General features: G+C 41.8%; 2 protein-coding genes and 1 long non-coding RNA gene across 6 annotated transcripts in view; 2 read left to right on the top strand and 1 right to left on the bottom strand.

The window, feature by feature from the left end:
- The first annotated feature begins 3,121 nt into the window (after positions 1-3,121).
- ARHGAP11A (Rho GTPase activating protein 11A) lies at positions 3,122-14,795 on the top strand. Of its 2 annotated transcripts, XM_015864874.3 has the most exons (12): positions 3,122-3,322; positions 5,637-5,707; positions 6,000-6,096; positions 6,432-6,682; positions 7,304-7,464; positions 7,563-7,709; positions 9,349-9,423; positions 10,105-10,272; positions 10,511-10,643; positions 10,978-11,086; positions 11,858-12,005; positions 12,397-14,795. In XM_015864874.3, the coding sequence occupies exons 1-12, from the start codon at positions 3,194-3,196 to the stop codon at positions 13,944-13,946; spliced, it is 3,039 nt and encodes a 1,012-aa protein (XP_015720360.2). In that variant the 5' UTR covers positions 3,122-3,193; the 3' UTR covers positions 13,947-14,795. The 2 variants fall into 2 exon arrangements, with proteins under 2 accessions (XP_015720360.2, XP_015720362.2); XM_015864876.3 differs by lacking the exon at positions 9,349-9,423.
- Positions 10,734-16,348, bottom strand: LOC146760733 (uncharacterized). The gene is made up of 2 exons (XR_014947165.1): positions 16,053-16,348; positions 10,734-15,486 (listed from the first exon to the last, which is right to left on the bottom strand). It is a non-coding gene; the product is annotated as an uncharacterized LOC146760733 (long non-coding RNA).
- Positions 16,349-16,367: 19 nt separating this feature from the next.
- The window catches only part of SCG5 (secretogranin V), a 33,272-nt gene continuing 22,264 nt past the window's right edge, over positions 16,368-27,375 (top strand). The window contains exons 1-3 of one of the 3 annotated variants that reach the window (XM_015864877.3): positions 16,368-16,410; positions 17,326-17,390; positions 17,482-17,714. In XM_015864877.3, coding sequence (XP_015720363.2) covers positions 17,501-17,714 — 214 coding nt within the window. In that variant the 5' untranslated portion in view covers positions 16,368-16,410; positions 17,326-17,390; positions 17,482-17,500. Of the gene's footprint in view, positions 16,526-17,325; positions 17,391-17,481; positions 17,715-27,375 lie in introns of all 3 variants that reach the window. The other 2 variants (XM_085550373.1, XM_015864878.3) reach the window with 2 other exon arrangements.

Raw genomic sequence — 27,375 nt, 5'->3', positions numbered from 1 at the left:
TCCCCTGTCTCGTAACTGCAGTCCATGTACCATACTACCCTTCTATTTCAACACTTCTGGGTATTTCTATTGTTTTAAATGTGACTTCTAAGGTAGGAAGTGTACCAAGTAGCTCTTTTATCTTTTAACTTAAAATGCCGTATTTGCAACCCAGAGATGCACATTACTAGTTTTCATTTATTATTGCAATTTTGCAGTACCAGTTGATCTGCCTTCCTTCCATGTTGCTTAAGCTGTCTCGCTGTCTATGATGTCACTAAAATAGAAATCTGTAACTATTTTATGGTTTGTTATGCTCGCATTCATCTATACTTTAACTTGTGAATGAAGTTAAGTGGTATTAAGCAGCAGATGGGAAGGCTCATGTCCTTACTTAGCATGTTCAACTTTGCATTTGTTTTAAAGGTACAGGATACATCTTGATGTACAGATCAAAGCTTTGGTTTTATTGGAGAATTTTCTGCACTGAAGAAGAATGTTAAACGTTGCCCTTGTTAGGGTTATCTTAACACCATTATTTTACATTTTGTATTGTAGAGTTGAAGAGAGCAGGTGAAGATAGCACAAGTAATCTTTAAATCATTCCATTAGTGACAAATTGGCAGTTTCAGATAATTCAACCACTCAAGCACAAGAACTGAAAGTGAGAGAAAACCAGAAGAGAAAAACCAATCTTCTTACTAATGCTGTTAAAGATGAAATGAAATGTATGATAAGTGCAAAATGTCATGTACAGTGTCAAGAGAAAAATCTTAGCTTCTGCCATGATGCACTTCAGCCATCAAGCACTTACAACAGAAAGCATCTATAGTGAATTGAGTGGTGTGATATCATCAGTAGCTAAACTGATTTGATTTAGAAGCACTCCGTATATTTTAAAGGTTTCCAAGACAGTACGTGGATTCAAAGAAGTCCTCTCTCCTCTTGTGTGGTAAAAGGAAGATGTAAAATATAATTCAACAAAATTCAACACTTTTTTTGCTTTCATTTATTTTCGTTTTTTTATTTTCTAACCCTGTTCCAGACGACACAGTGAACTTGAAATCTGCTCATCTAGATTGATTTCTGGCGGTTCTTAGTGTGGAATATTCAAGCTTTAATGAAATAACTTTGATTATCTATCCTCAGGAACAGAAACAGGAACACAGTATGAGGAGCAGGCTTGAATCTAGATTTAACAATTTATATAACTAAGGTTTTAAGGCTGTCATATCTTATTTTCTGCAGTAGTCTCTTCAAAAACATTTAGGCACAAGATATTAACCTAAGAGCAAATTCACAGCCTTATTGTAAGGTGAGTTAAACAGAATTACTCTATCCCAAACCTACTGTTCAGAGGAAATTCATGTTGTCAGTTTTGAAGGCATCCTTTCTAACCTTATCCTTATTTTCTTGCTTTAAATACATTCTTCTTCTTTACTATTTTATTGATCTGGAATTAGTTTTCATCAAGCTTCACCTGCAGAGGCAGGGAATATACTTAGCTTTAAATTCTAAGGGTATTCAGAATTTAAAGAATGTTCTGGTTCTGACATAATTCTGATATTTGCATGAGGTAGTTCTACCAGTATTTTCTGTCCTGGGAAAAAAAATTTTACTAATGACAAGACGGAGCAGTGGCAGGAGTGAGAGAGGGAAATGAAACATAACTGACATAAATGCAGCCTGAACAGTGTGCAGAGATGACAACTGGAAGTTGGGTGCATAATTTCTCATTGAGAGATAAAGCCAGGAAGAGGCTAGAATGAGGAAGGATACTCAGAATAAACTATACTTAAAGACACTGAAGACATCAATATGTAAATATCCCTCTCTAGCTCATCTTTCTGCCCTGAGTTTGTTTGGATGAGGAGGCAATGTCGTACCAGAGTAAGAGGTGCTTGCACCCTTTCCCCCCAGGTTGAGTTTCTTCAGGGAGGAGTACTTAGGAGTGAGTTTTGTTTTCCCTATTCTGCATGATACTCTGCTTGTTGAAACCGCTTGTTTCTATCTCCTGCAGCTGAGTTTCTGGTTGTTTCAACCACTGAGTATTCTGAGTGGTTGCTGAAACAAGAATTTTTGCCATAAATGCCATTCAGTACAGGCTTTTCACCACAGACCTTAAAAACCAGAAGCCAGGTATGCCAATTGCTAGACATTCCTATAGGTTAAAAAGGGGGCCAATAAGATGTTTATCTTTTTTATTTTTTTCCAGTTTGTTTTTTGAAAGAGTGTAATAGATCTGAGTTGGGTTGCTGGAACTGACTCCTAATTTAGATGCTTGTTTCTTATTTGCAAAGTATTTTTTTTTCTGCCTCAGTCTCTACCTGTAAATAAAGCAGAAATGTTTTGAAATAGTGACTTAAAGGACATTACAAGACTTGACAAATGTATTTGACATAAATATCTAATGGAAAAAGTAAGAAGATCTCCACCTCTTTTAAGGAAAATGATAAAAACCAAATATAACATACGCTATCCTGCGGTTTCTTCAGTGTGAATTCCGAATAGAGAAGACTTGGAGCTTTAAAAATATTTAGCAGATCACAGCTCCCTCTTGTGTAATTCGGCATTACTACAGAAAACCAAGTTGTATCGTGATTGCTCAAGCTAAATTTTAAGATACCTAGTTATAAATTGTGTTCTACAGTCTTAAACTGGGGCTGTTTTACTCAGTTACCTAATTCTTACCCAGGCCAGTTAGAAGTAAATGAGACTATTTTGCATTGCATATTTCAATTTATATTTCAATAAATAAACTTTAAAATCAGTCTAGGTTCACCTATTTTTACTCTTGTACTTATTTTGAGTGGTACTTTACGACTATAATTTATTGTTTTGGTATTTTAACCGAAATTCATTCCCAAACTAGCCAACTTGGTGACAAGGCTCTGACTGGAGGCCAGGGATGGCAAAAGGAAAGACGTTGCTCCGGCGTCCAGGCTGCAGCCCCCCCGCAGAGCCCGACACCAGAGGCGGCGGGTGACAGCGCCACCGTGCGCCCCGAATGCGGCGCTGCGAGGGGCAGAGCGGAGCCGAGCGGAGCAGGCGCTCCCGGGCCAGCCCTGCCCGGCCGTTGGGCGGCGGGGGCCTAAATTCGAACGGGAGGCGGCCAATGGGAGGCGAGGACGGGGTTGGCGCTGGGTTTGAGCCAGGTGGCGGCGGACGTTGTTGGGGTTATGGTGCGTGGGACCTGAGGGGCGGCGGCGCAGCGATGGCGGAGCAGCGGCGCGGCCTGCTGCGGCTGGCGGTGCTGCAGGAGCTGCGCGTGTCCTACGGGATCAAAGTGAAGAGCGCGGTTTGCTTGGCGGCGGCGAAGCAGCCCGCGGTGGGGGCCGCAGAGGTAGGGGGTGTAACGTGGCGGCGGTCACGACGGGGCTTGGCGGGGCGCGGTGCCACCTCGGCCCGCTCCCGGCGAGGCAGGCGCGGAGCCTGGGGTCATCGAGGGGCTGCGGGGCGGCTGGCGGTTGTCGCTGTGCCCGTGGTTAACGTGGTTAAGAAGCAGGTTCCACCGTTTCACTCAGCGTCACTCGCTGTGAAAGCGAAATCTTAATCGCTTTGCTGGTGTATGTAGGTACTACGTACTCTTAGAATTGTGTCCTGATGGACTTTATTTGTATGGTTTCTTGGCCTGAGACGTGCCTATGGGTATTTTGGTACAGGCCTGCGCTTCCTCTGCCTGCACTCTGAAGAATTAAATGTCCTGTTACCTTAAATGCCTACTGCTAAATCATTGAAAGAATTTCCTGTCTCAGGCCTCTGAGTTAAGATATGAGCTATCTCAGTAGAGAGCGATCAGTGCACCACAGAAGCCTAATTCAGAACATTGATACCTTGGTAGAACCTACTTTTCAAGACAAGGAATTAATCACTTCTTAAAGCCTAAATAAGATCCCCATGCAAGTGGTGTGATGCAGAGCTGAGCACTAACAGTGCCAGCTTTCTGTAGCACCATTTTCATTGAAGATGTTACGAAATGCTGCAGTAACCCGTGCTCAAAGTCAGCTGAAGATATTACAAAACAATGTGCTTGGGTTGAGGTATGTGGAAAAGGAGAGAGGAAGAGCAGAGCCAAAATGAGTTTGCTGCCCCCCTTCTCAAAGTCAATGTAATGGATCTAGGTTTTTTTTCTTAGTACTGGAAGAGAAGGTTAAAAAGACTGAACATGTATTGATGTATGCCTGTATAGCTGCCTATAGAGTTTAAGTATTATAAGAGGAAGAAAATTATTATTAATAATAAATGAGCAAGGTAGGAAGTGGTAGAGAATAGCATGTGTTTGGCATTGTGTCTCCTACTATAAGGAAACAGACGTAATTTCATTTCAGTTCTTATGATAAAACATGACTTTTGTTATGACAACCACAGCCTAGAGCAAGTGATGTCATAGAACTAGAGAATGGCCAGGGATGGAAGAGTCCTCAAAGACCACCCAGTTCCTACCTACTGTGGGGTTGCTACCCACTGGATCAGTCTGTCCACATATCAGTTACAGATCTTAAGTATTGAATTGTAAGATAATGGAATTCCTGATTACATCATTTCATAAACACAGAAATAGATTGTATCTTGGAGTTGATTTTCTTTTTGTGTTTATGGTAGCTACCTGGGTTGCAACAACAGAAGCTTTTTTGCTGTTTCTCTATCCTGTGATGTTTGTTTTCTGTAGGACAGATAGGCCAAAGGTGCCCTGCTGGGTTAGTTATTAACTATTTTCCCTCTGTAGTCAGCACTTTGAATTTCAGGCATAGATAACCAAGAGTCTGCATTCATTTCTGATAATAAAAGTACGAGTTAAGAATGACAGTGATCCTTTTGTGTTGGGCTGAGCTTGTGTTTTCTGTAATTTATATAGAGAAGAGGTGGAATAAACAAATAAAAATACAAGTTGTTTCAGTTATACAAGCTTACAATTCAGTACAACTTTGCAGTCACCTCAGATAAACATTCAGAACCAAAGAAAAAAAAGGTGAATGCTGTAGGTCTACTTTGATAATAACAGCTGAAGAATCTGCATGTTTTCTAGTGTGTAACAAATACTCTGACGTCTTGTTATAAGGTGGTAGTTTTATAATGGTTTCTTAAATGCTTATCCTGAATACAGGAGTTCAGAAACATTCTCTGGACTGTAGGGTGGAGATTAACCCTCATTGAAAGAGCAGTCCTGAGTGCATCAAATGAAGAGAAAATCTCTTCTTTTAAAGAAGTTATTATTCCAAGTCATTGTGTTGGTTGTTTTCTTTATATATTTTTAAAGAGAAATGTGACTTGAGCAAATTGAAAAGGTGAGAATCCAGAGCAGCCTGTTACTAAGTACCGTTACCAGCTTTGTGGCCTTATGAGAAAACTGACTCCTTGCAAAATAAAATTATGCAAAATATATTGCAAAAAAACCAAACCTGTATATTATTTGACATTATATAATCCTGTACACTATTACATTAGCTGTAACTAGAATCAGGATAGGCCCCAGTGCTTACAGGTGATGGAGCTTTTCCTTACAACATTTATTTGCATCCTCTGAAAGACTTTCTTTGCTCTTATTTATTTATTTTTGTCTAAACTATCCTTCTGTTTGTGGAGTATGTGTCTTTCTGTGATAACTTGTTACTGAGCTCATCAATTCTGCATGACACTAACTGGATTTTGTATTTTAGGGTAAAATCTTTGGAACATCTTTTCATGCGCTGCCGCAATTGCTGGTGCCAGAATATGGGTGTATTCCCAGGTAAATTAGTGTTGTTTAGAACTACGTTTATTTTATGATTTCATCAGAGGAGGTATAATATTCCATATTTGTTAAATAGTGTGGGGGAATAGGAACAGCTCCACTTTGGAGAGGAGGGAGGTAGTACTTAGATGGGAACATCAGAGCCTTGGCTGCTACTGTTGAATGTCTCTACATTTACTGTCATGGGGAAACGGTTCTATGCATTATGCTTTATCTATTTATCATGAAGTGTTTTTTCTCTGAAGAATATATTCTGAAGTTCAGAAGTATACTGCTGTTCTTTCCTTAGCTTTCTCGTTGATGCCTGTGAATATCTGGAAGAACATGTTCATACAGAAGGACTCTTTAGGAAGTCTGGATCTCTGGTTCGTTTAAAAGCCTTAAAGGTATTCTTTAAAGCTTATTTTTTTTTCATTAGTTATGTCTCAGTAAATTGTTCGTCTTCCCAGGTTATCCAAAGAAACTTGTGACTAAACAAAGTTGTTAGCAAGTATAGATGCTGTGTTGGGATTTAGTGGTGTTCTCCCCAGAAGGATGTGAATAGTGGAGAACCAGTAACTAAAGACTTCTTGTCAGATAACATCATCTGTACCTCTTTATGGATAGTGTAGATATGTAAAATAAATGAAAGACAAGGCTGGTGCAGCCTACAGAATTAATGCATAATCTTAAAAATCTGTCACTGAATGCTTGAAATCATGTTTCTTCTGAACAATTTCAGAGTAAGCTGGATCAAGGTGAAAACTGCCTCTCAGCCGCGCTACCATGTGATGTTGCAGGGCTTCTCAAGCAGTTCTTTAGAGAGCTGCCAGAACCCATCCTTTCACCTCATCTACAAGATGGCCTTCTCAAAGCTCAGCAGCTAGCAAACGGGAAGAAAGCTGCAACTATGTTGCTTTCATGCTTAATGACTGACAGAACAATCGAAGCTCTGCGATACTTCTTCAACTTTCTGAGAACTGTGTCCCTAAGGTCAGTGTAATGTAAAGCAGTGACTGTAAATATTCCTAAATTCAGCGAACTTCTCTTTTCGGGCATACTTCCTGTGTTTGGTTTTGACTTGAAAACTTTCTTACTTGCAGCCATTTCCTGTAATTGGCACAGTCTTTTCCTTCCTAAATCCAAAAGTCTTTCTTACAAAACCTTATGCTGTGTTTATCCTTTGAAAAGCTGAAGGGGTACTTAAACTAGCCTAATCTCATATGTTGCGTTTCCAAAAACTGAGCGGTGGTTAAATCACATCCCTGGATGTGTTTAAGAGCCGTTTGGATGTGGTGCTCAGGGATATGATTTAGCAGAGGGTTGTTAGAGTTAGGGTACTATGGTTAAGCTGCGGTTGGACTTGATGATCTTCAAGATCTTTTCCAACCTGGGTAATTCTTTGATTCTGTGATGGGAAGCTATAACATACTGAGTTCAATATGTGCGATTGCTGTGCCTAGGTTGCATAAGCATTCCCACTAGTCTTGGTATGCGAGCACCCAAATGAGTGGCTCCATTTTATCCAGCAGTATTTGTTGCTTGCTCTTCTCTTTCTCTCTCTGCTGCTTATGTCCCAGTAACCTGCATTTAAAAGTATACTCTTTTCTTAAGATCTAATGAAAACAGAATGGATAGCAGTAACCTGGCAGTGATTTTTGCACCCAACCTCTTGCACTCAAATGAAAATGAGAAGTTGTCTACGAGTACAGAAAAAAAAATTCGTTTGCAGGCTGCTGTGGTGCAGACATTCATTGACCACGCAGAAGAAATTGGTAAGTGATCCATGTTTGTTAAACTGTCTTGTACTTACTTGTAAACAACTTTTTCAACTTCTAAAATAACTTTAAAAAATATTTCTTAACAAATCCAGGACAGGTACCAGAATTTATCTTGGAAAAGATTCCTGCAATGTTGGGAGTTGACCCCTTTCAGTCTACTCCCTCAGTGAGAGGCTGTGAAGACAGTGAAAATGAATCTCCTGGTGAATGTAAGAGGAGGAGGCACCGAAGCGTTGGGGGTAAGTCTTTCATGTGAAAGGCTTAGCCACTGAAACATGTTATTTGCAGCTTCAGGTGTGCCTGACCTGGGAAGATTGTACTTCTGGAAGTACACTATTTCTGTGGAAATTAGGAACTTTCAAAGAATCAGATGCGATATAATGAATGCTGTCACAATTGTGTGTCTTGTGTATATAGGATCATGAATGTTTAGGGAAATGCACTGTAGACTTAACATATATTGCGTATGTGCAAATTTTCTTAATCCACTTTATTAATTTCTAAGTACTTTTAAACTCGTTTTACATAAATACAGTTCATTATTACTGAGTTCTGAAATATTTAATGTAGGATAGCACATCTTTATATTTGAAATCAAATTGATTTCTGTGGGGCTTGAAACTGATGCAACTCCTACTGAACTGGTTTAGTTGATTGCTTTATTTTCAGACAGCACAGCTTTAATAGAAGAGATTTAAATACACTTCTATGAGTTTCTAAAAGCTCTTGGTTTAACCTAGGTTTAGAAAAAAACATAGGTGGATGAGAAAATGGTTTTCTAATGGCTTAAAAAAGGTAAGGTCAGGGTAAATTTTATCGAGATCTGAATTACATTTTTTTTTTTCTTTAAAAGGATGTAGTACTTCTTACTTTGAAACAAAGAAGCTACATTGATCATTAGAATTACACAGTTTAATTGTAACTATAATACAGATCTTGTATGTACTGTTAGAAAAATTTGTATGTATGTTTAACTAACTCTTGGAATATTAAACCTGACAACAACTGACTTTAAGGCTTTATTGCTGTGTATGTTTAGCCAAGGCATGCTTTTGTGTAATATTTTGTGAAGAACGGATGTCAACCAAGTGATAAATGCTTGTTAGTGTTCCAGTTTTAAGGAGAAGCAGTTAGAACTTGTTAATTCTATGGAATAGGTTCTGGTAATATGCAACTTCTGTGTTCTCCAGATGTGATAAAACATAACATTACTATATTTCAGTGTATATTGATCTGAATCTGAGATCTGAAAAACTGTCTGACAGCTGCCAGTCACCATAGAATTCCCCACCACAGCATTACAGTTTGCTGAGCTTTGCAATGAACACGTGGAAATGCAGCTGTATGTTGCAGGAGTACTTCATAAAAATCCTTCAGTTTCCTCTTAGAAGCAGGAAAAACAGTTAAAAACTCATTTGTGTTCTATGGGATTCATTTCTCCTCTAAGACAAAATAATAGAAGTTGTACATTCTTTGCAAGACCAGAATTTAATTCTTGTGTTTGGGTCTAAGGTAAATGCGTAAACCTCTTCTCAGGTCCAAGAGAATTGCTTGGTGAATTCTGTGAGAAAGTCTTGAATGAATGCCTTCTGAGTGTGCCTACAGGAAACCAAGAAATTGGAAAGCATAGAGCTTTATAGCGCTTGGTAGAATTCTGTGGGGTTGTTTTTTGTTGTTTTTTTTAAGCAGAATTGTTCTGCTATTGTGAAAGCAACATAAGTACGATGATATGATCTGGGCTGCAGGTTTCTGTATGTAAAACAGCCTTTTAACTGATTTGTTTTGTATCTATGAAAGAATGCAAGTTAAACTTCAGTTGAAAATAGAGCAAGACAAATTTCATGTTTAAATTTGATTGCTCGGTGTCTTGCGTTTCAGATATTGTTAGTGGAGCATTGAATAAATTTAAATCTAACCGAACACCCTCCACTACACCTCAGCAAGACAGAAGCGGTAGGTATTGGTGTATTTGTGCTAAATAGAGCGCGTGCAGTATCTTCTGGATTTGTATGCCATATCCCTCGGCACAGCTCAAGAATTTTAACTGAAGATAAATGATTGCTTCAGTTGTGTAAAACCATGAACACAGATACAATTTTTTGATCAAGATACTGCATTTAGTTGAGCTCTTGCGGCAGCTACAATCACTGCAGCGGTGGGCTGGTTCTAGCATAATAACTTTGCTTTTTGTCTAACGTGCACTAAGGCTTCAGTAGTGTAGAATTTTATCTCGACTTGAAAATTGAAGGACTTCCTTCAATTTTAGTCTTTCTTGAAGAGAAATGACTGTACTTTTTTCTTTGTCTTTTTTGTACTGCCTACATTATTAGTATGTGGCTTTGGGTTTTCCTTTCTGGCACACTAGCTTGTGAATAAAACAGCCAAGCAAGAACTAAACCCCAAAAACCAAACCAACCAACCAACCAAAAAAAAAAAACAAAAAAAAAACCCACCAAAAAATCCCAAGAAAATGAAACCAACTTAGCTATACTGACTGCTTTTGCCTGTTCAAAATGCATGCTCTTTAACTAAGCTTTTATATCACCTTTTGGGGTAAACAACAATGCTGTGTTCTAGTAGTAAACTCTCACTCTTTTAAGCTGTTGTTGAAAATTTTGATTTTCTTATTTTCAGTCCTTCCATCTGTGACTCCAGTGGTTCTTACCCCAAGTACTAAACGTAAGCTCCCAGCTGATTGCTCCCAGGGCTTGTCCAGCAAGAAGAGAAGATCTTTTATGCACAGTCTTGGTTTTGAGTTGTTACCAAGTAGTATTTTTAATAGCAGCTCCACACCAGCATCAGGTAAATATGATGTCTTAATTTTTTCCCCTTGCAGCTTGAAGTAGTTTTTTTCTGTAGCACACGTTTTATTGCTAACCAATTTTAAAAAAAAAAAAAAAAAGGGAAGTCAAAATAACTGAAGCCATCCCTGCAGAAAATAAGTGAAGTATCTGATCTACTCTTTGCTGCGTTATCTGTTTAATACTTACCTGAAAACTTGATGGTTATTCTAAGAATAATATGTATTTTGTTCCTATAGTTCAGTTTGAAGCAAGCCCTTGTGTGTCTCTTGAGTCCCCTCAAACTTTATCTCCTTCAACGTGTGGTGAAAATCACTTGTCCAGCACAGGGAACAGAAGAAGTAAAAGACTTGCAAGCAAGAAATTGTACAGGTAAATAGCCTTAACTCTCAAATAATATGCAAATTATTCAAATCTAAGCTCCTTGACTGTGTGTAAAATCTCATTCAGTTTTTAAAATGATTTTTTGTGTTTAAAACACAACAGACTTTATTAATAATTTTCATAATGATCATAGGCAGTAAAATCTAGTTCAAAACAATAAAAAAGTGTCATATAATGACTTCAAGGGAACCTTTCTGTGCCTACTAAAAAAGCTTGACGTGAAGGTAATAGGAGCCATCAAAGCAGAGGAAAGAAGTGTAAGGATGTTATCATTGCCTTCCAAAGAATTTTCAGTGTCACTTCTTCCTCTTTTTCTTCCCAGGGCTGAATCAGGAAAAACAGGTTGCTTTTCTCCAAAAATTAGCCGAAAAGAAATGGTTCGCAGGTCATTACGCTTGAAGTTTGGTTTGGGGAAAAGCAGTAGGGACATGGTAAGTATGCAACTTCTATTACAATGCAAACTTTTGACTAAAGTTTTGGGCGTTGCTTTGCACCAGCTTGAAGGACTTGATTGCTGATGGTGGGATAAGAGTGCAACTGGACCTGCTATCAAGTGCAAGAATCTGTAGGTTTGTTTTAATAGCAGTAACTGATTGTTGCATTGGGCTTGGTTGGAGTGGAACAAGATGCTGGCACAGCACACAATTGTGACAGCTGACCTGAATTGACTGAAAAGACTATTATTCCATACTGTATAATGTCATTCTTAAAAAATTTGTATTGCTAAGTGGCCAGTGCTTGGGGACTGGCTGGTCATCAGTCTGCTGATGGTTGACTGATATGAGCTTTTGCATCACTTATAGAAGTTTTTCTGAGGTTTTGTTTGTTTTATAATGGTGTATTTTTTTTTTTCTTTGTTCTTTCCTATTCCGTTTCTATCTGATGACCTGCTGGAGACAGAGTGAGCAAGCAAATGGATAGGGACTTATCTGACAGCTGGATCGAGTCCAATGCAGTTGTGATCAATGGTTCTCACTGTTTCTGAACCTCCAATTTTGCAGAGGCTGTGCATGCAGTCACTGTATTCATAGAGTGGTTAAACCTATCTTGCTGCAGATAGGCTGTTTCTTATGTAGGTCAACAGATAATGGGGGGAAGATGAAGTGTGGCCAGGAAAAGGTTGCTGTCACTATGATTTGCATAGCTTTATCCTGGTGATTTCTTTATAAATGCGGCTCCACTTTTTTCTATTTTCTTACAAGAATGTTGCATCAGGATGTACAGTTGCTAATAGAGCTGAAAATATCGGAAGGCGTCTTGCAAGTCAACAAAGTTTGGAAAATGGTTCTGAATGTACAAAAAGAGGTGTACTCTTCAGCCCATGTATCAATGAAAAAGTCCATAAGAAAGGTAAATATCTGACAGAACACAGTGGTGGGGGGTGGGGGTGCAATTTTTGTAAGGCAAAAGTAACTTCTTGCAGAGAACAATTGGATTAAGAGTGTTTCTAGCTAGTAAGCTAAGGACAAGTAAATGATAGTGGCTTCTTTGGGGGGGGGGAATTTTGTTTAGGACAAGCTTTTGCTTTTAATGTATCTTAGCAGTTCTCTTCTGGTTAAACATGATGAGATGTGAAAAAAGATCATACTATGAAGAACTGAAGTCACATCTCTAAAATGACAGAGTTTAATGGCACCTTTAAATTCAGTGCTGCAATGGTAACCTTCATTAGCAAAAATTTTGTCCTTTAAATTTAAATTGCAATATGTTACTATTAAACACCTGTAACATTTATTTTAAGGTTCAAAGAATGTGAGCAAGTCAGAAGAAAACTTGTTAACTCCAAAATGCCGCAACAAAGTTGTTTACAGAATGTCATGGAATAGTCCTACTGTTACAGATTCTCAGGAGATCAGCAGCAATGAGGGAATTCAGCTAGAAAATAGTTCTTCAGAATCTGCTTTCATATTTGAAAAGCCTTCAGTTCTTCCTGATGACTACAAACCTACAGCTGAAGATCAACAAGACAGCAGGTTAAAGCTTTGTGAAGAAGCAAATAATTTAACTGCAGAAACGTTACTGAAAGTTAAACAAGCTTTCTCTGCGTCTGGAAGTAATCTTCACCATGGGAGATCTGATACAAAGTCGTCTTTCTCAGGTGTAACAGATGAAACATTCAAAGAATCTCTCACAGGACTTAGTCCACAGAAAGAAGTTGTAGCTGGAGTTTCTCTCAGTCCAGCAAAGGTAGAGTCCAGAGAGCTGCTCCACCAACCGTGTCAATCCTATGCTATTGATAAGCAGCAACCAGAAAAAGATGAAATTAAAACTTTGGAGAAAAAAACCTTCCGAACTTCTATTGAGATTGAACTTCAGGTCCAGAAACCAGATACAAGAAATGTAATAGAACCTCCAGTGACACAGGTACTGGCCAGAGAAGGCAATTTGACGGTTCAGAACAGTTCATCAAACGATGACTTAAAAAAATCAGATTCCTTTGGAAGAAAAGAGGAACTAGAGCTAATGCATTCACAAACAGCTGAAGATAGTACGGTAAAATGCTGTAATTTAGGAGGAGGTACTGCTAAACTTCCAGGGGCAGAACAGCTTCCTGCCTTGCAATTATCAGGAAATGAAGTGGGCAACCAACACTTGCAAGGTGAAAGTTCTGCTAAAGCTTTAACTAAGGCATCAGCTGTTCCTGACCATGGAAAGGTTTCTGACCACATACAGTGGTTTAACAAGCTTTCGTTAAATGAACCCAGTTCTGCAAGCAAAACTAAGCCACCTCTTAAATTCCAACGTACTCCTGTTCGGCAGTCTGTAAGAAGAATGAATTCCTTATTGGAGGCTAACAAAAGATCCATAAGCTCTCAGCTCAGTATAGCTAATGATGTTGGTTCACCACTTGTAAAATCTTTGAGCTGTGATTCTGCACTCTCCTCCTGCACAGAAAAACCCAATAAGAATTCCAGTGCTTTGTCACTCAGGAGCGAAAGGGCGTTTAACCAAGTTTCTGCATCTCACATTCAGCTTGACTTAACATCCAAACCACACTGCAGAAATCTGTTTCTGTCAGACAAGCCTGATGGTTCTGTAAGAACTGCTGGAATCTACAGACAGAAAGTGACTGTTCATCCGAAGTCTGTTCTAGAAGATGTAACCAATCAGGAAACAGTGAAATCTTGCTTAAAAGTTAATGCAGATGTAAAAATTCCAGATTTTGCAGCAGAAAAGTCTACAGTCACTAGAAGTGCTCCAGGAAAAGAAAAAGCTCGTTACAGAGGCTCTCCAAAGAATCCAATATCTACAGTGAAACTGCTGCCAACTGCAAAACCAGTAGATTTGTAGGATTAATTATGATTGTGAAATGAGCTTATTGTAACTTAGCTCGCCTTTGGGAAATCTACATTGTTTTTGTAATTTGTACAAGTCTATACATTGTACATTACAACTTGGGTTTTAAGTTGAGGTTTTTTTTACTTATGCTTTTATAACTGCTAGTCAGTTCGTTCAAATTGATTTGATTTTAGTGTTTTTACAAATGTTTGCATTTTTGTTTGTTTACCTCAGCTTCTAAGAGCACCCTGTGTGTCCCACAACAAATCTTGCAGCATTTAGACTAAACACCAATTACAAACAGACATGTAAAGAACGTCTGGGTGCTGGATCTTATTGATTTCTTTTACTTCCTAGTTTCAAATGCATTGTAGCACAATTTGACACTTAAGTTGGGCCTATTACCAATTCTGCTTTTGAGAAATGTACTTTATTTCTGTTGGATTAAATACGCAGGCAATGGGAAGTCCTAACATTTCTTCAGGCAATGCCTTCTTCAATGTGTACCAAGTATCTTCAGTTGTGGGCAGCAAAATGTTTTACAATGGAAAGACAGTCTTAACTTATTACTAGAGCAATAGAATAGTGTGAACTGGATGGTGCGGAAGATGATTTTAGATGCTGATGTTGTTGCAAGGGGGGATGATTGTATGAAGCCATAGTCTGTCAAAAGTTGATTTGCACAAGCAATTGTTTACATCTTTTGGAACGAAAACTGTTTGTCATCAATTGTAAAATTATTTAAGAGTGAACGCTTGAAACTGTGTTAGTCTTCTGTATGTGCAAATTGTCTGGCAAAATATAAGAGCTGAAAGCACTGGATACTTCTGGTTTTAATAAAACCATGGGTTTTGTTCCTTCTTTGAGCCCATTCTTCTATAATGACTTAGAAATTTAGCTTATGTTGTCATATACACAAAGACTGTGAGCATCAGTGAGCGAGTCAGAAAGTGCTGAAATCAGAAATAGTTCTGTTCTGGCTCTCAAAGATGTGCGTCGGTGATTTTCATTACTAGCATCAGCAAGAGTAGGCTTTTAAAGTGATCTATTAATGAGGGGACTGGATCTGCTTCCTTTCTGGTTCTTTCCCTTATTTGGGGTGGGTGTCAGAGCGGGGATCCACAGTAGCAATTATTCTAGATTCTGCTTAGATTAAGCTGTCATGCAAACAGTTTAAGAAGCATGTGGTTTGTGGTTATGTATTGCTTCCTTTGTTTGTTGCTTTCTCCGATAAATGTGTAATGTGAAGGCACAACAGATCTTTGCACAAGTCCGGCAGTTGGACTGATCTGCTTCTTGGGCTTTAGAAGCTTTAAGCTGAATCATCTGTAAAGTGAGGTGCTGCAATCCAAATTCCAAGTTACTTTCTTTTGTCAACATCTCAGGCTATTGTGGTGGATAGCTTAGGAGATGACTGCTACCTCAATACCAGCTGAATGTCTTTGCTTACTAATAATGGGTTTAAGACCCAAAGCAAGCAAGAAAGTAGGCTCACTTCCAGAAGCCAGCCGGCTAAGGTGACTGAGAGGCTTTAAAACAAGTGAGATGTTACCTGGAAGAGAGGAAAAAGTTAATTATTTTGATCACAAATTAGCAAACTTAAATCAGGGAGATTTTGGTGGGGGCCTGACAAACCAACCCTTAAAATCCAACGAAGACCTTCAGAGGAAGTGCTGAGCTTTGATTTTAGAGGTTACAAAGAATTGTTAGGCACATAATCGCTTCGTTTTGTAAACAGGCGTTTTGGAGAAAGGGAGTAGAAATAGCAGGTGCAGGATTAAGCAGTAGAGACCTGCTCTGGGTGAGTTACTGATATATAAAAAGGGAGCGGGCGCAGGAAATGAACGTCAGGCACCTGCTGAGAGCGTTTTCTGTGCCTTGTGTTCTCTGAAGCATCAAGGCTGGAGGTTTCTATAGGTATCTCCATTCTAAAATGGAAGGCATGAAATTCGCAGCAGCAGCAGTTAGGTTAAACAAAACAGTCCTTAGAAAGGATTGTTTTGCTGAGTGCTATGGATTGTAGACTTCAGATACGGAGAGATTCTTTTACAGTGTTTTCTGTTAACGGCAGCTCGAGCTGCTGTTTGCTGATGTGCTTATCCTGCAGCCGCCCTTTACCTGCAAGCTCTGGGAGCTGCCGTGCGGTCGCCTTGTATCCTGCCGTTACGTAATGCTGCCGGCCCGCAGTTCGGCTGCGGAGCATCCTATTCTGGAAGAAAAATCCGGGCGAGAAGATGAGCGCGGCGTTGAAAACAAGAGGTGACATCCCTATAACGGCGTCAATCTACTAAATATAAACCGAAAGTTGTCGGAGCGTTGCATTCGGCGTGTTGCAGCGGGCATCCTCAATACCCGTTAAACAAACACAGGCGGTGCGCGGCAGCACCAGGTGCCCGGGGGGGCCGGGGCTGCGCACGGAGGATGCGCGGCCGCGGAGACGCTGCACCCGCAGAACCGAGCCGGGAGTGGGACGGAGGTGAGTGCGGTACGGCGAGGCTCGGGGCTGGGGCTACGGCTGGGGCTGCCGCCCGCTTTCATCCGGCTCCTTGCCGGCAGCGGGGAGCCGTGCTGCCCTCCGCCTCGTCGTGCGGGTAATGCGCAGAAAGCGGGCAGTTTTCTCTAGGTAGCAGACGGCTGTTCAGGCTGTGCGAAGCTGCCTCCTGCAGAGGCTGGTGGGGATGTGCGGTGCGCTGGAGCCGCGCAGGCGAGAGGGGAATATTGCCGGCGTTGTTTTTTCAGCCATTTTTGCCTTAAAGTCATTGTAGGGTTCCTGGCGAGGGCTAGTGGAAAACCCTGATGTCTGGTGTGGGAAAACTGGGAGGCCAAAGGGGGGGCCGAGCGGGTCTTTGTTTGGTTAAGAGATTGGAGATAGGCATTGTGACTGTAGTGTGATGGGAAAATGAGCGTTGGGAACCAAATGCTCTGATTAAAATTCAGCCTGAGACAATAGTGATTAGTTTAATTTTGTTTTTGTGTTTAATTAAGATGTACGTTGTAGCCTTTTAGTGAAAGCATTCAGGGGAACCGAATGAACCCTTCTCTGCTTCAGGTGGGAAGATGATGTATGTGCAGTAGGCAGCCTCCTGTCTTATGGCAGAAATAAAGCCACAATGGAGGTTGTTCTGCTGTTCCCAGTGCTTGGTTTTTCAGACAGTGCAAGTGTACAGCTTGGGAAGCGTTTCCCATCTTAAGAAGGCTTTATATTGAGCCCAGAGGTTTACAAAACAGCATAACAAACATGTGGGGGAGGGGAAACCAATTTTCATTAAATGAAGCAGTGGATCCATTTTGTTTGCAGTGGCTGCTTAATGAGCACAGCAGGGAAACACAGAGCAGAACACAGATTTGGGCAACTCACAGTTTTGTTTTGCTTTGTTTTGTTTTTCTGAAGGGAAGAAGCTCTTTGCTGTTCCCCTCTGGCCCCCAAAGACCCTCGTCTGACTCTAGAAGCTGGAGGTAGTGAGCTGCGTTGTGTAATAATAAGAGGAGAGTTATTCCCACTTCATTTTCACTACCATTTCTAATCAGGTCTCTTTATTTTTCCCAGACTGCAGTTGGCTGCCAGGATGGCAAGCACCATGCTTCGTACCACCACGTTCCTGCTGCTGTTCGGGTTGGCCTCAGCTTACAGCCACAGCGCCAGAACTCCAGACAGGGTCTCTGAAGCTGACATTCAGAGGCTGCTCCATGGGGTGATGGAGCAGCTGGGCATCGCCCAGCCCCGTGTGGAGTACCCAGCGCACCAGGCCATGAACCTGGTGGGCCCACAGAGCATTGAAGGTATCTGGCTTCTTTTGCTTGTGGTGAATTTTTTGGTATGTTTTAGAAGCAATTATTGCTTTGCTGATGTATTTATGCAGAATATTCCAAGCTTAAAATCACAGGCTTCTGCACCCTGTTGTTGTCCAAAGTCTGCCTTTAAATAAGTTATCTTTTACCTTCCCTAAAACAATGATCTAGGCTAAAGAAGCAGTGGTTTTCTATGCACAAGATTTGTAGAAGAAACTATGTTGTCTATGAAGTTATTGATCCCTCATACCACTTAATAACACTATTTGCAAAATTCTTCCTTAACGTGAAACAAATGTAAGCTGTAGGTTCCAAATCTCATGGATTTTTGGAAACATTTGTGGACCAGAGTAGACCAAACGTTTGCAGTGTCATCCAAGGTACTGAGGGGGGATCTGACATTCCTCTGAAGCCTGTACAGCATCAGGGGAGGCAACAATGATGTATTGAGCAGTGGGGGTGAGGGGTGGCGAAGAACACAGATGCCCTTTTCCCTGCTATGCAATAATAGCACCTCAAGACTGTGTTGCTGTGATGAATGCAACAGGCTTAGGTTCATTGTTTTGGCTTGTGGTTCTGGTCTTGCTTTGTGAGCGTAAAATTTCCTTGCAATCAGTCTTTTCTAACTATGCAAACTATTTGAAACATCTGGCTCAAATGTTAAGATATTAGGGAAATGCTGCAAAATGCATTGCTATTCGAGTTGTGATGAACTGACCCTTACTTTGGGATTATAGTAAAATGTTGACAGTATGCAACTCAGAATGTTGCCGTCAGTGTGCAGACATCCAAACAGAGCACAAGATCTCAGCCCTTCTCTCTCTCCACATGAAGCTGCTTTCACAAAATGTAGTTGCTTTGAAGTTCACAGAAAGTCTGCATCCATTTTTTCTTTGCATTCAGGTCTAATGACTGTCCTTGTTAAAGAAATAAAATTGCCCTAACGAAGGCTGAGAAGAAGATTAAATCTGAACATACATTTCTACATGATAACTGCAGACCTAAAGAAACTTTCACCTGTCTACTTTTCTGCAGATTTAAGTGAGAGAGACAGTAGGGTAAAGAGTAATATTTGGTCTGTGCTATTCCTTCCTTTATTAATGCTAATATGTAGAGAAACAGATCGATTGTTTTGGTAATTTTGGGATAATTTCTGGTAAACTTCTGGTACATTTCCATTCCATCTCTTTCTCCCCTTTCCCTTTTCTCATTCCTTTCCGCTTTAAAAGCATAAGAAATAGCAAGTCTCTGACTCTTGAGTTTTTCCATATGCTTGTACTAACGTATATATGTATGTGTGTACATACATTTTAAGCAAAGAAATTGGAACAGATATTTAAATCCAACCTTCGTGTCAAACACATTTATTCATCAATTCTTTTCAGATAGCAGCCACTTGCCCTTTCCTTGGTTTCTTCTTGTTAGTTTTAGTCTGCCTGTATGGAGAGTTACGGAGCTTTCTGCTAAAACAGTGGATTAGGAGTTGAAGGAAAAACAATACTTCTGAATGTTTTGAAAGTGTTGATTCCAGTTATAAAGTCAACATGATTTGTCATTATTCATGATGTTTTCTTATCTTGCCTTTTTAAAAAGTAAACATTCACCGTGACTTTCTTTTTAAATAGACTGTGCATTATTGAACAACTAAGCAAACTGTCATGGTTTAATAATTTTGTAATTTTTGCTATCAGTATTCCACATCATAACATCATATTAAGCATGAATAATTTTACTGAATCTGCAACTTACAGAAGAAGACTACATCTCCCAGGGAACAACACGATAGGTCACGGGACCTGGACTCTATATTAACTCTGTCGCAGAACAGACTGATGTTTTTCGAGTTCTGGCGTTCAGGGGAGTGTGTGGGAGCCTTCAGCCGTCTCGCCTAGATTTACAGTAGGCCTCTCGGTTACGGGACTCATTCTCTCTCCTATTTTGCTTGATTCGTTAGCTCAATTTTCAATTATATTGTATTATATTGTGTTATCCTGTATTTCGATATAGTATTTAGTAAATAAGTGTGCCTCCTTAGATCGTTGCCGCTGTTTTCTTTTCCTAATTAACTTTTTTTTCCTTTCGGCCTAGGGCCCCTCCGGGGCCCACGGCCCCTGTCACGGGCGCAGGTGAACTTTTCGTTCAAACCGTGACAGATTTTGGTGGAGAATGCGGGCACATTGAGTTGCTGTTTTTTTTCTGTGTTTTCTTCTGTTGCTCTTTTAGCTTTTAACAGAGCTACGAGTTTTTTTCCCTGTTAAGGAGCTATCTCGTGTTTGCGATTCTGCACCTGCGAGCTTGACCTTGAAAGTCCAGGCGGACTGCCAATACTCCAGTATATTTTATAAACACTGCTGAGCTTTGTTTTCTTTTACTTTTTTTCTCTCTATTGGAGGAAAAAAGATGTTTTCTCTACTAAATTTGTTTTACCAGGGACTGTGTGCCATTGGTTCCTTTTTTGAGACGCTCCGAACATATTGGGCCATGTTTAAGCTAGCCACTTTTTCTTATGGAGCTATACAATTGTATAATGATTTGAAAGCATGGTTATCAACGCTTACTTGGTATCTGTATACAGCTCCAGAGGGAGCAACTAATGCAACTAATTATACAGAAATGGTGATTTTTAAGCGTGCTCCTCTTTCTTTCTATGAATCCTTTATGCAGTTCTTGAATGATCAGTGGGCCACACTCTTAATCTCCCTGATCTTACTGTTGATTATTGTAATAATCTCACTCAGTATCTGGATTTATAACATCCGGAGGAAGTCTTCCCTAGAACCAGAGAATACTGAGTGGCAGGGAATTGAAGAGATTCTCAAAGGACAGACATCTTCAGTGTTATGGAGCTTCACTCCTGAACACTTGAAGAATCCTGAGAGTTTGATTGCATATTTGAGGCAGGAATGTTGTGGCTCAGGCAGATCTCAGGAGGCACAAATGATTTTGGGCCTAGCTAATGCTTATTGGGCCTTAGTCAATACCATTCCTGAGAGAGAGAGTCTTAGAGCTGAGGCAGAAAAACTTTGGACTGAGAAGGTAGAGAGAGAAAAAGCTTTTGAAGCTGAGAGAAAAGATCTCCTGTACCAACGAGACTCAATCTGGTACGAGAAAGAGAGTCTTAGAGCTGAGGCAGAAAAACTTTGGACTGAGAAGGTAGAGAGAGAAAAAGCTTTTGAAGCTGAGAGAAAAGATCTCCTGTACCAACGAGACTCAATCTGGTACGAGAAAGAGAGTCTTAGAGCTGACGCAGCAAAACTTTGGGATGAGAAGGCAGAGAGAGAAAAAGCTTTTGAAGCTGAGAGAAAAGATCTCCTGTACCAACGAGACTCAATCTGGTACGAGAAAGAGAGTCTTAGAGCTGACGCAGAAAAACTTTGGGATGAGAAAAGCTCCCTGCAATCCCAACTCAACACTCTCCAGTCTGAGCACAGTGCCCTCCGGTCCGAGCACGACGCTCTCCAGTCCGAGCACGGCGCCCTCCGGTCCGAGCACGACGCTCTCCAGTCCGAGCACGGCGCCCTCCGGTCCGAGCATGATACTCTCCAGACTGAGCGCGATGCCCTCCGGTCCGAGCATGACACTCTCCAGACTGAGCGCGATGCCCTCCGGTCCGAGCACGACACTCTCCAGTCCGAGTACAGCGCCCTCCGGTCCGAGCATGACACTCTCCAGACTGAGCATGATGCCTTCCAATCCAACTGCGACACCCTCCAGTCCGAGCACAACACTCTTCAGTCTGTGCATAATGCCCTCCAGTCCGAGCATAACGCTCTTCAGACTGAGCACAATGCCCTCCAGACCGAGCACAACACTCTTCAGTCCGAGCATAATGCCCTCCGGTCCGAGCATAACGCTCTTCAGACTGAGCACAATGCCCTTCGGACCGAGCACAACACTCTTCAGTCCGAGCATAACACTCTTCAGACCGAGCACAATGCCCTCCAGACCAAGCTCAACACTCTCCAGACTGAGCGCGATGCCCTCCGGTCCGAGCACGACACTCTCCAGTCCGAGCACAGCGCCCTCCTGTGTAAGTGCGTCGATCTCCAGGTCAAACATGACTCTATTGACTCGTTGTACACTGACCTCAAGGCCGACTACAACGCCCTCAAAGCCAGTCGCAGCACCCTCCGGTCTGTGTACGACGAGCTCCTGTCTGACTACGACGCTCTCCAGTCTGAGCACGACGCCCTCCAGTCTAGTTATAACGTCCTCAGGGCGGAATGCGACACCCTCAAGTCTGAACCGTATGTACTCCAACTTAACCAACCACCGGGGGCACCAGATACAATGTTGGTTGCCCCTGTAAGAGGGCGAAAAACAAAACGAGTTTCAACTCAGATAGAGAAAATGCAGAAGGAGTTAGAAGAGCGGAGGGAGTTAGGAGAGCAGGACTCAGGAGAGCAGGGGGACTCAGGAGAGCAGGGGGACTCAGGAGAGCAGGGGGACTCAGGAGAGCAGGGGAAGTCGGCGGAGCAGAGGTTGTTAGAGCAGTATAAGAAGATGTTAGAGGAGGAGAAGAAGTCAGAGGAGCAGAGGAAGTTAGGAGAGAGAAAGTTAGGAGAGAGGAAAAAGGAGGAAGGTCGCCTGGAGGAAATAACACAAGCGTCAGAGTCAGGGTCAGAGTCAGACGAGGAGCCAAAAGCTAGATTTTCTTTACGAGAATTTCTCGAGTCCAAACTTATAGATGGGGCAGCCTCATCAACACAGCTGCCAACATTAACACCTGGGACTCCTGATAGAGCAAAAGGTGAGCAAAGTATTACGACCATTATTGATCGATCTTTTAAACTGAGTGAAATTCGAGATCTGAGAAAGGATTTCACACGTCAGCCAAAAGAAAATATGGTCACTTGGTTACTTCGCTGCTGGGACAATGGTGCCAACAGTGCGTGGCTCGATGGCAGTGAAGCTCGCCAACTGGGTAGCATTTCCAGGGACTCACGTGTGGACAGAGGTATAGGCACATGCCAAAATCGGTCCTACACCCTCTGGAAGCGGATGTTGATAGCGGTAAGAGATAGATTCCCCTTTAAACGGGACTTGGAGCCTGAGAAAAAGAAATGGACTGATATGGAGAAAGGTATCCAATTTTTGAGAGAAAGGGCTCTGGTGGAAATGCTCTACAGCCCCCAGTTCAATCGTAACAATCCAAACCAATTACATGATCCTGAAGCAGTCCACGTTCCACGACAAATGTGGCGTGACTTTACAAAGGCAGCTCCAGAAAAGCATGCCAGTGCACTTGCATTGGTATATGGCAAAGGGGAAAGAAAGCCCCTTGTAAATGAGCTAATTAGCAGACTTCAGGAGCTTGAATTATTTATAAGCGCTACAGAAGTTAAGCTTTATACTTCAGCCATTGTCCAAATGGGAAAAAAAATAGTAGAAAGGTTAGACAAAGTGGAGGAAACACAAAGTGATATTATTGACAAATTGGCTAATGTGCCTGATGTAGATGAATCCACGGTGGTACCAGATGATGGAAACCAGGATTTCCACGATCGCCTATTGAGAGAGCTAAACAACATGAGTTCCTCTCGACCTGTATCATCGAAAATCTCAACCATAAAAAAGAGACGTCCTCGTATTCAAGCAAATGACAACGATAAGACACCTCGTATTCAAGCAAACGACAATGATAAGACCATACGTTTTGCTTTGTTGTATTTCTTGAGTAATCATGGGGAGGATATAAAGAAGTGGTATAACTCATCCACTTCTGCACTTCAGGCACGAGTGAAAGAATTACAATCCAAAACAACCACCAAGGTGAACTCTTCCAAACGGGGGAAAGTTCCAGTTGCTGCAAGCCGCCGAGGTAAACAATAGAGGGGCCCTGCCCCCAGCCAGGGGGGGGAAAGGGACAACAGAGTATACTGGACTGTGTGGATTAAGTGGCCTGGCACATCTCAACCACAGAAATATAAAGCCTTGGTGGACACTGGTGCACAATGCACCCTAATGCCCTCAAGTCACCAAGGGACACAACCAATTTATATCCATGGAGTGACTGGGGGTTCCCAAGAATTGACTATGTTGGAGGCCGAAATAAGCCTCACTGGTAAAAACTGGCGAATGCACCCTATTGTGACTGGTCCAGAGGCTCCATGTATACTGGGAATCGATTACCTTAGGATGGGATATTTCAAGGATCCCAAGGGGTATCGATGGGCCTTTGGGATAGCTGCTGTAAACACAAATGGTGTTAAGCAGCTGTCAACTTTACCTGGTCTGTCAGATGATCCTTCTGCTGTGGGGTTGCTCCAGGTAAAAGACCAAGAGGTACCAATTGCCACCAAAGTGGTTCACAGACGGCAGTACCGCACCAATAGGGACTCATTGCTCCCCATTCAAAAGCTAATTCGCCAATTAGAAAATCAGGGAGTGATTAGCAAAACGCACTCGCCTTTTAACAGCCCCATATGGCCAGTGCGTAAAACCAGTGGGGAATGGAGGCTGACGGTAGATTACCGTGGTCTGAATGAAGTTACACCTCCATTAAGTGCTGCTGTACCAGACATGCTAGAACTCCAGTATGAATTGGAGTCAAAAGAAGCAAGGTGGTATGCCACCATTGATATTGCTAATGCCTTCTTTTCCATCCCATTGGCTGCAAAATGTAGGCCACAGTTTGCTTTTACCTGGAGAGGTATTCAGTATACCTGGAACCGTTTACCCCAGGGGTGGAAGCACAGCCCAACAATTTGCCATGGATTGATCCAAGCTGTTTTGGAACAGGGTAATGCTCCTGAGCACTTGCAGTATATTGATGACATTGTGGTGTGGGGCCATACAGCAGCAGAGGTTTCCAAGAAAGGGAAACAGATAATCCAAATTCTTTTGCAAGCTGGTTTTGCCATTAAGCGCAGCAAGGTGAAGGGGCCTGCCCAGGAAATCCAGTTCTTAGGTATAAAATGGCAAGATGGACGTCGTCACATCCCAGCAGATGTGATTGACAAAATCACTGCTATGTCTCCGCCCACAAATAAAACAGAGACCCAATCTTTTCTGGGAGTAGTGGGCTTTTGGAGAATGCATGTCCCAAACTACAGCCACATAGTGAGCCCTCTCTATCAGGTAACACGGAAGAAGAATAATTTCTCATGGGGTCCTGAGCAGCAGCAGGCTTTTGAGCAGATAAAACAAGAAATAGCCCGTGCCGTGGCCTTGGGGCCAGTACGGACGGGACAGGATGTGAAGAACATCCTCTACACTGCTGCTGGAGAGAAAGGTCCCACCTGGAGTTTGTGGCAAAGAGCCTCAGGAGAGACCCGAGGCCGACCCCTAGGATTTTGGAGTCGAGCATATAAAGGGTCTGAGGAGCGCTACACTCCGACTGAGAAGGAGATCTTAGCCGTGTATGAGGGGGTTCGGGCTGCTTCTGAAGTAGTTGGGACAGAGGTTCAGCTTCTTCTAGCACCTCGCTTGCCAGTAATAAACTGGATGTTTAAAGGACAGGTTCCCTCCACCCATCATGCTACTGATGCCACTTGGAGTAAGTGGATTTCATTAATTACTCAACGAGCTCGAATGGGAAAACTCAGCCGTCCTGGAATTCTAGAAGTGATCATGGACTGGCCTGAGAGTAAAAAAATTGAAACACCACCTACAGAAGAGGTATCACGTGCTAAAGAGGCACCACCATACAATGAGCTACCAGAAAACGAAAAGAAATTTGCCCTATTCACTGACGGATCATGTCGTATTGTAGGGAAGCATCGTAGATGGAAAGCTGCTGTATGGAGCCCCACACGACAAGTTGCAGAGGCCACTGAAGGTAAAGGAGAATCAAGTCAATTCGCAGAGGTAAAGGCTGTTCAGCTGGCTTTAGATGTGGCTGAACGGGAGAGGTGGCCAATGCTTCATCTTTATACTGATTCATGGATGGTGGCAAATGCCTTATGGGGGTGGTTGCAACAGTGGGAAGATAATAATTGGCAACGAAAGGGTAAACCTGTTTGGGCTGCTGAACTGTGGAAAGACATTGCTGCCCGAATAAGGAACATTGTTGTAAAGGTGCGCCATGTAGATGCTCATGTGCCTAAAAGTAAGGCTACTGAAGAACATAAAAATAACCATCAGGTTGATCGAGCTGCCAAAATTGAGGTGGCTCAAATAGACTTGGACTGGCAGAACAAGGGTGAATTATTCCTAGCTCGGTGGGCCCATGAGACTTCAGGTCATCAAGGAAGGGATGCAACATATAAGTGGGCCAGAGACCGAGGGGTGGACTTAACTATGGACGCTATTGCTCAAGTTATTCATGATTGTGAAACATGCGCCATAATTAAACAAGCCAAGAGGATGAAACCTCTTTGGGGGGAAGGGCGATGGCAAAAGTATAAATATGGAGAGGCATGGCAGGTTGATTATATCACCTTGCCACGATCTCGCAATGGTAAGCGTTATGTACTCACCATGGTGGAGGCAACCACTGGGTGGCTCGAAACATACGCAGTACCCCATGCTACCGCCCGAAACACCATACTAGGGTTGGAAAAGCAAATCCTGTGGCGGCATGGCACTCCAGAAAGAATTGAATCAGATAATGGGACCCATTTTAAAAATTCCCTTGTAACCACTTGGGCTAAAAATCATGGCATTGAGTGGATTTACCATATTCCCTATCATGCACCAGCTTCTGGTAAGATTGAACGATTCAATGGGTTGTTGAAAACTATGTTGAAAGCAATGGGTGGCGGAACGTATAAAAATTGGGAGAACCATTTAGCAGAAGCCACCTGGTTGGTCAACACTCGAGGATCTAGTAATCGTAATGGTCCTAACCAATCCAGCTCCCTACGTACCGTGGAGGGAGATAAGGTTCCTGTAGTACACATAAAGAGTGTGTTGGGAAAAACAGTTTGGGTCCTTCCAGCATCTGGAAAGGGCAAACCTCTCCGGGGTACTGTCTTTGCCCAGGGACCTGGGTGCACATGGTGGGTGATGGACAAAAATGGGAATGTTCAATGTGTACCACAAGGGAATTTGATGTTGGGGGAGTGCAGCCAATGATTTTTCCTGTAGATATATAGGTAGAGTCTCAGAAAATATTTCAATTAGGTACAGAATAGTTCAATTAGGTATAGGACTTAAGATAGAGTGGATTAATGTTACGGAAACACTTTTTCTCTATATACCTTAATTAGGCATTCTGTAAGCAAGTTTTCCATCTGGACTCTATATCCTGCACTGGCCATGCATGTGTAGAGCACACATGGAAAGAAGTATAAGTCAAAAGGAAATCTGCTGTGGTGGCTGGGAAAAGATGAGTGCACCTTGATGTGGGGGACGCCCTACTAGCACTGCCTTTCCCCTCTACCGCTGACATGTTTTCCTTTTTCTGGCAGTTTTGCCATTTTCTCAAAATTAATAAATAGTAGGTTAGGTTATAGAGTTTTGTTCTCAACTTAGGGATTTGTATGGAATAAATATAAATTGTTGAGAAAAATAAGGTTGCTGATTATTCACAATTATACATATGAGTGTGTATGTATGTATAAACATAATGTAATGATGTAGAATAAGGGGTGGAATGTCATGGTTTAATAATTTTGTAATTTTTGCTATCAGTATTCCACATCATAACATCATATTAAGCATGAATAATTTTACTGAATCTGCAACTTACAGAAGAAGACTACATCTC

Source organism: Coturnix japonica, chromosome 5 (assembly GCF_054131305.1).
Source record: "Coturnix japonica strain WE chromosome 5, WE-NBRP24, whole genome shotgun sequence".
NCBI lineage: Eukaryota > Metazoa > Chordata > Aves > Galliformes > Phasianidae > Coturnix > Coturnix japonica.
The sequence above is the reverse complement of the archived record's forward strand: the minus strand, read 5'-3'. Positions and strand labels throughout refer to the sequence as shown.